This window comes from Vollenhovia emeryi, unplaced genomic scaffold (assembly GCF_000949405.1).
Source record: "Vollenhovia emeryi isolate VEMERY1.0 unplaced genomic scaffold, V.emery_V1.0 DF939512.1, whole genome shotgun sequence".
In the NCBI taxonomy this organism is placed as follows: domain Eukaryota; kingdom Metazoa; phylum Arthropoda; class Insecta; order Hymenoptera; family Formicidae; genus Vollenhovia; species Vollenhovia emeryi.
In genome coordinates this window covers 14,851-22,457 of record NW_011966854.1, presented here as the reverse complement: position 1 = coordinate 22,457, position 7,607 = coordinate 14,851, and the positions used below count along the sequence as shown (strand labels likewise).

At 59.6% G+C, this 7,607-nt stretch overlaps 1 protein-coding gene across 1 annotated transcript; it reads right to left on the bottom strand.

The window, feature by feature from the left end:
* Positions 1–986: 986 nt before the first annotated feature.
* On the bottom strand, positions 987–1,568 carry LOC105557355. Its single transcript, XM_012004571.1, has one exon. The coding sequence runs from the start codon at positions 1,566–1,568 to the stop codon at positions 987–989; it is 582 nt and encodes a 193-aa protein (XP_011859961.1).
* Positions 1,569–7,607: the final 6,039 nt, after the last annotated feature.

Here is a 7,607-nt window from a genome sequence, read left to right as displayed (position 1 = left end):
ATGTCGGTTAGTGTAGACAGTCTCATTTAAAACGCATGTTTCAATATTTTGTCGTGTCGGTGCCGGTCCGTGTCCTTGCCGGAACGTGACGGTCCGTGTCGTATAGTCTGAATCGACCTTTATTGTTGATCACGACTGACAAATTATAACATTTTTTTTTTTTTACCCGGTGGAAATCCTCATGGACCGTCACCCCGCCTCTCTGGGAAAGAGACGGGGTGGTGTGTGGGACTCACCCCCCTGTGCTCCCGGGCAATTGACGACCCGGGAGCCAGCGTGCAATGGGGGTGCCTACCTCACTAAAACCACCGGGGGTGGACTTCTTGGCGCTGTCTGGGGTCGCCTAGGACTCACGGTGGCATTCACCGGACGACCCCGCGCCGCGCGCAGTTATTCGCGCGCCCCTCTATGCTCCCATTCGTAGAAGCCTTGCCCTGACAGGGCAGGTCCTCTTCGTCCTTTTGTGATAGGACCTCATTCTTCCTCCTTGCAGCAGGGATGCCACCCGGTCCCTGCTGCGCCCTCTCGTTGCTGTGGGGGGCGGGTGAGTCACGACTTCCCAGGTCGTACCCACCCCCTAGGGTCCCAGACCCGCTCCTTTCTCCTCCCCTTTTTGTCGCCTTTTACGACAGGCAGGGGCTACCTCGGGGCTATTCTTTAGACGGCACCCGCACGCCTTAGATGGGATCCTACTCCCGGATAACGGCGCCCTGAGAAGGGCGTCGTTGGACCTCTTTTTTTTTGTTGGTCCCGCCACCTACTGCCAGGCTCTGAGATGAGCTGGCTGCCGACGCGTCCACCTTCTTCTACCTCTCCTTGGTGGTGCGCCTCTCCCTCCATGTGCGCCATCCTGGGGGTTGGTTTCCCCTCTCCTCTCTCTTTCGGCGCTTTCCTTTGAGCTCATGACTCCCTCGCAGAATTTGTAGAAGGCTTCCCAGCCTTCTTCTCCTTCTACGATCGCCTCGATCACCTTGTTGAGCGATAGGTCATCCCCAATAACTTCGACCAGGGCACGGCGCTCTTCCTCCCATGCCGGGCACTCTTGGAGTGTGCTGCGCCGTGTCCCGGTCCCCTCCACAATGGTTGCACCTAGGGGTGCCATCGCGACCTATTCGACACAGGTACTCCCCGAAGCACCCATGTCCGGAGAGCACCTGTGTCGTGCGGTAGGATGCTCGTGTCCACGGGCGATCCAGCCATTCCTGCAGCCTCGGGAGGATGGCGTCCACAGTCCTACGGCTCGAGCTGTTCGACTCGCCGAGTCTGGTCCTCCATTCCTCTCTCATTCCCTCTTGCATCTGCGACCTGAGGGTCCTCCTGATGGCTGGGGTGACGATCACTCCTTCCTCCCTCAACTCTCGCACCCGGTCGTACATAGCTGCGTGTATTCCCGCCGCTATGTCTATCGGGGGAAGTCCCGCTAACAGCGTCGCAGCGGGGTGGGAGACCGTCCTGTAAGCTCTCACCACCCTAATTGCCGCTCTCCTTTGCGCCTTCCTAAGTATAGCCAGGGCTCTGGAATTGCGCTCCAGAGCCGCTGACCACACCGGCGCCCCGTAGAGCGCCATGGACGCCAGCACATTTGCGAATAGCTTTCGCACGCCTCCGCACGGCCCCCCCAGATTCGGCATAAGCCGTGAGAGGGCATTGGCCGCTCCATCCAGCCTTGGCGCGAGTCACCGAAAATGTTCGGAAAAACTCCAGGCTCCGTCGATGCAGAGGCCCAGGTATTTCACATGGGCCCCGACGGGTATGCTGATACCCCCGATCCTAATCCGCGCCTCCGCCGGCGGTCCCATGTTGCCCCCGTGGAGGAACACCGCCTCGGTTTTCTCGGCGGCGACTCTGAGGCCGAGCTCATTTATCGCCCTGACCGTGCAGGCCACAGCCAGGTTGGCTTTCACTTCGGCCTCTCTCCAGCTCTCCCCGACGGCCAGCACCATCGTGTCGTCGGCGTAGCACACCAACGTGCTGCCGTCGGGAAGAGCCGCGTCCAGTACCCCGTTATACGCTACGTCCCACAGGAGTGGTCCTAGGACCGACCCCTGCGGGACGCCGCATCCCGCTCTCCAGTCTCGGTGCGTGCCCTCCCTGTCATTGCAGGAGATCCACCTATCTCTGAGATAGTCCTCGATGATTCCCCTCAGGTGCCACGGGACCCCGAAGCTCCTCAGAGCCCGGACGATCGCCCCGTGGGGAAGGGAGTTGAAGGCGTTCGCTATGTCTACAGCGACCGCCATCAACACCCCCTCCCCCTCCTCTACAATCCGGTCCGAGAGAGACTTGACGCACTTAATTGCATCGATGGTCGACTTTCCCTCCCGGAACCCGAACTGCCTAGGCGACAATCCCGCCTCCCGACCCTCCAAGTGTCCGCCAAGACGGGCAACCATTATCCGCTCGAGGATCTTGCCTACCTCGTTCAGCAGGCAAATCGGCCTGTATGCCCCTGGGGTGTCCGCCGGTTTTCCTGGTTTGGGTATCAGGACCAGGTTTGACCTTTTCCAGCTGTTCGGGAATTTCCTCTCTCGCAGGCATGCGTTGTAAAGCGCCCTTAGCCTTTCACCCACTTCGTCCATGGCTAACTTCCAGACCACTCCCTGGAGTCCGTCGGGGCCTGGTGCCTTTTTGGGCTTGATCCTCTTCACGGCCCTCCTGAGTTCCGCCTCCGTTATTTCGAGGTCTTCGGACCATACCTGCTCCACCTCGGCTTCTCCCGGGTGCTCGTTTTCTCCGATTTCCTCTCCCCCTGCCGGGAAGAGAGTACGGACTACGGTGTCCAGGAATTCGACCTCTAAGGACTCCACCGCCGGGGGCGCACCGTTAGACAGTTTGTTCATAACTATCCTATACGGGCGCCCCCATGGGTCCTCGTTCAGCGTGTCGATCAGGTCGTTCCACGCGCGGTCTTTGGCCTTCCGAATGGCCTTTTTTAGTTCCGAGCGGCTTTCCCTGTATTTCGACAGGAGGTCCTCCATCTCCGCGTGTGTCGTCGCGGCCCTTCTCCTCGCTCTCTGAAGTGCCCGTCTATTTCTTACGGAGTTGCTCCTTAGCGTCTCGATGTAATCTGACCACCAATAGGCAGCTTTCTTGGGGGAGAACCTAGCTCTGGGCATGGCGTAATCACATGCCCGAGTCATCATTCCCCTCAGCCATTCGGCTTCCTCCTCTATGTCTCGATGGGGAACCGCGGGTGCCCACATGGCCGCCACCAGTGCGGCCCTTAACTTATCCGCGTCCAGCTTCCCCACTGACCATCTGACGTTCGGTCGGGTAGGGCCCACTTCCCGTCTCGTCTCTCGGCGGCACAGGGTCACCTCTATAGGAATGTGGTCCGACAACAATTCCGTGTCTCCGACCACCCCCCAGGAGGCCACCCAATCCTTGGCAGCGGGCGACACCCAGGTGAGATCAATTATTGACTCGCCCTGGGGACACACGTGCTCGCGCTTCCGCTGTTTAGGAGTCTCAGCCCGAGTCTGGCTGCCCAGGCTTCGACTTCCATTCCCTTCACGTCCGGCCGCCGGGAACCCCACGCCAACGACTTGGCGTTAAAGTCCCCGGCGACCAAGACCGGTCCGGGGAGGAATCCTCTTAATTCGCGCTCCAGCTCGTCGAGCCTGTCTTCGAGCTCGGACCTGCTGAGGCTGGGCCTCAAGTAGACCGCCATAATTATTAGCGGTCCGCACTCGGCAAGGACCCATCCCTCTCCTCCTCGCAGTTTGGAGCAGGGCACGCGTTTATCGCTCGCCCTTCTCCACACGATAGCGGCAGAGCCGTCGGAGCTCCCTGCCCAACAAGGGTGGTCAGGGACGCGGTATGGCTCTGATATGACGCCAATTCCACAACCACGCTCCGCGAGGGCATGCAGGAACAAATCCTGCGCCCTGCGGGCGTGGTTGAGATTGGCCTGGAGGATCCTTAATTGCGTGAAGATCCTGGTTCTTCAGCCTCCTCCAGGCCGTTTGCCTCCTGTTGCGTCGGCACCGGTTCCGTCTGGGTCCAGGTGCCCTCGCCGGTTTCCGTCTGGAGCTCGGTTAACGGGGTCGAGTGATCCCACTCCAGAGAACCCTCCTTTTCTTCCTCGATGTCCATTAAGTCTACGAGGACTCCCACAGCCGGTGTTCCCTGCGTCCCAGGCTCCTGGGGCGGGTTCTTACTGGCGCGGTTACTCTCCTGTCTTCTCTTCTTTGCCGCCTTCTTTGAGACTGGTGGGCACGCTTTGCCTCCAGCCTTATGCCCACTTGGCAGTCCCCTTGCCTTACACACGTCGCAGCTGGGGTTGGCGGTGCATGCAGCGGCCTTATGCCCGTTTACCCCGCACCTATAGCACATCTCGCTACGGTCCGTGGGGCTCCTACATTGGGGTCTAACGTGGCCCCTCTCCAGGCACTTGTAACACACAAGTGGCCTGGCCTCGAGGAGTTCCACCCGTGCGGAAACCCAGCCGATCCTGATTCTTCCGGGTTCCGCCACTCTCTTTGCCGAGGCCAGGGGGCATTGCACCCACACCGACCCCAGACCTCCGGCAGCCACTCTGATCTGACCCACCCTGATATCGTGGGGTGAGCATTGTCCCACCCCTTGGACTGCCTCCTTGATCTCCTCCGGAGAAATTGAGTCGTCCAGGTCCCTAATACGGACCTCGGCCGTTTTGACCGGACGCCCAACTCTGACTCCCTCCATGTCCTGTGCCACCTCTCTGATTTTCTCGACCAGGACCCGGCCCTGGCGTGTGCACCTTCTCCCGGGATCTCCAGAATTAGTGCACCCGTCAGGCCCTTTCTTTGCCTAAGCTCCTTGATGCCTATTTCCTCCAGATTGACTCTGGATCTGATCCTCCTCATGCCCTCCTCGGATTGACCCTTCGGGAACGTTAGCGTAACCGCCGCTGTCCTGGGTGCCCTCCGGGGTGGTGTCTTTTTAGTCAGCTGCTGTGTCCTCTTGTTCGTCGTGTCGGTGGTCCTCGTGGCAGGCTGCGAGGTCGCTCCACCGATGGCTTCGTTTCGCTCTTTTCCTTAACGACCGGTTGCGTGGCCGCTTTCGCCGTCTTCGCCGCCGCTCCTTTTTTGTTGCCGCCCTTAACGACCTCTGTCCAGGGGGCTTTGTCCACGTCCGGGATTAACCTTGCCGCTGCTTTTATCGGCTGTTTCGCGGTCGTCTGTTTGCCTTCTGGTAGGTTGCTGATGCCCCCTTTCCTCGGCTCGGACTTCCTGCTTGCTTCCTTGTTCTTTGTAGGAAGTTGAGGGCCTGTCTGCTTTGCAATCTTACCCTTCTTTCTCTTGTCCTTACTATCTAGGGGACTTTCTTTAACGTCCCCAGTGACTTTGGGTAAGATCCTAACCGTCTTTATCTTGGTGATCTTAGGAAGGATTCTTTCCTTACCTCTCGGGTCCTCGTCCGTTATTCTGGCGAGTGCTCCCTGGCATCTCGCTACCAGATTGTTGAGGTTTCCTCTCACAGTCTGAGGGTCACCAGTCACTAGCGACGTTATGGAGACTCCCTCCATAACCCGCCTGACATCCTCCATGGCCTCCTCTATTGGCGGCTCACTCAGGCGTTTCCTGACGCCCCTTAGCACGGGTCTAAGGACCGGAGCAGTCTTCTCTCGGTTTTCTCCTTCGGGGTTGGCTGCTACGCGATCGTCGTCCCCAATCTCCATAACCGCGTAGCCTTGGAGATCTTCCGTGTGTCGCTCCGGTAGCGCATTCGCAGGAGCGCCCTTTGCTTTCCGCTCTCTTTCCGTCCTCAGGCTTTCGGTGAGCTCGGCAACCCTTTCCTCCAAGCTTCTTATTCGCTGTCGGAGCCTCTCTAGTTCGGCAGCTTCTCCTCTAGCCTCCGGCGTCATGGCCTTTGTGGTCATGGCCTCTGCTGCGGCCCTTATGGAGTTGGCACTCACCCTCAGCTCCTTAACAAAGGTGCCTTTTAGGTTCTTTGAGAACTTGGCGACCTTATCGATTACGCTAGTGCTGTTGACTATCTCCGCAGCCACTTGCTCGGCGGACATCGCGTCCATTTGCCGGACGAGTTCCCTCTCGGGGGTTAGATCTCGAGCGCGCACTTTCGGATCTAGGACCTTTCTCAGTGCCCTCTTCTCCTCTTGGAGTTTTTGGATCTGTTTTTTATGCTCCATTTTTTTCCTCTTGTACAACCCTTCAAAGGTTGTAGGAGGTCTTCCCCTCTTGCGCTTTCCCGCGTATCTTTGGTAACCCTCGTCGCTGGAGCTCGACTTTTCTGAGACTCTATCAGTCTCCTCGCCTGCCCGTTCCGCCTCGATCACCGTGTCTGAGCCATCCAACGAGACCTGTGGGGAGGGTTGTCGCCTTCGCACCCTCTCCTTAGGTCGCTGATCTCTCTTTGAGAGTGGTCCCGGTCTTTGTTTTTGCGGGAGTGATCCTGATCCCTTCGAATCGCTCCCCTTCGTCTTTGTGCAGTCCTTGTTCCGGGCGTCCTCACGCTTTAGGTAAACAGAACATTCCCGGCCTTTAAAGGCATACACCGCCTCCCTCTTAGCCTCCTCGGGCTCCTTGCCTCCTCCCTCCTCTCCTTCACACTTGTTGATGGAAGCCATGAGGCATATATTAATTTCTTCCCGTTCGCCCATTATGGGACCCCCACCTCGGTGGGGGATCTATCCCGGGGTTAGAAGTGCCCTAATTATGGGCTGGGAAACGGAGATGCCGTTTATTAGGGAGCCACCCCTATCCCAACCAGTGAATCTATAAAAAACGTCCCTGGAGACGGCCAGGCCCACTCTGATGCGAAAGATTTATACTCACCCCGGGGTCCAGGCGCGTGCCGATCCGATCGGTCGCTCACCATGGCCCCAGGCTAGAGTTCGCGAGGGAACTCTCCCCCCTCGCAGGGGTATGAGGGGACGTTGGCTAGACGGCCCCTCCATACCCGCGCCCTGCGTGCCGGCTTCAACTCCCTGATAGGCTCCAGACAGACGAGACGGGAGCGGTTTTCCCACATTGAACATGCCACTTCCTGCGGACTTTGCCAGTAAACTGGACTTACATTCCCGCGTAGTCCATGGCAGAGGTCAGGTACAGACATCACCGCTCGTCCCCGGTCGGGGGGTTTACTACTCCCCCCTTGGTTAGTCTCAGGGAAATATCCACCGGCAGCCGACCGCGGCTCACACATACACCATGCACACGACCGATCCTCCGCCCTCCACGGCCAGCCCCGTACGCCAGGCCGCACGCCCCAGCAGCGGGACGTCGGCCCCAGACGCAGGGACTGGCCGCTTCGTCGCGGAGGATCGGGTGTTGGCCGGCAGACTTGCCGACCAACTCCTCGGATCACCGAGCCCCGCCTGGGAATAAGTCCCAGCGGCCCCGGCAATCCCCAGGTGATCGGGCCCCGCCTCGGAAACGTCCGAGCGGCCCCGATCCCCGTCCATGCCGGGCCAACCGGGCGACGCGGGTCACAGACTCGACGTGTACCCGGGGCCCCGCCCCCTCCCGGAAGGGCCAGACTGCGTCCGACCCAGCCGCGAGAGGACTATCCCTCTTCCCTCCTGCCTCCACTCCCTCGCCCCCCCATATGCCAGGCCGCACGCCCCAGCAGCGGGACGTCGGCCCCAGACACAGGGGTTGACG

Bases quoted from the DNA above. Each gene is read 5' to 3' on its own strand.
- LOC105557355 (XM_012004571.1), bottom strand. From the start codon at position 1,568: ATGGCGCTCTACGGGGCGCCGGTGTGGTCAGCGGCTCTGGAGCGCAAT.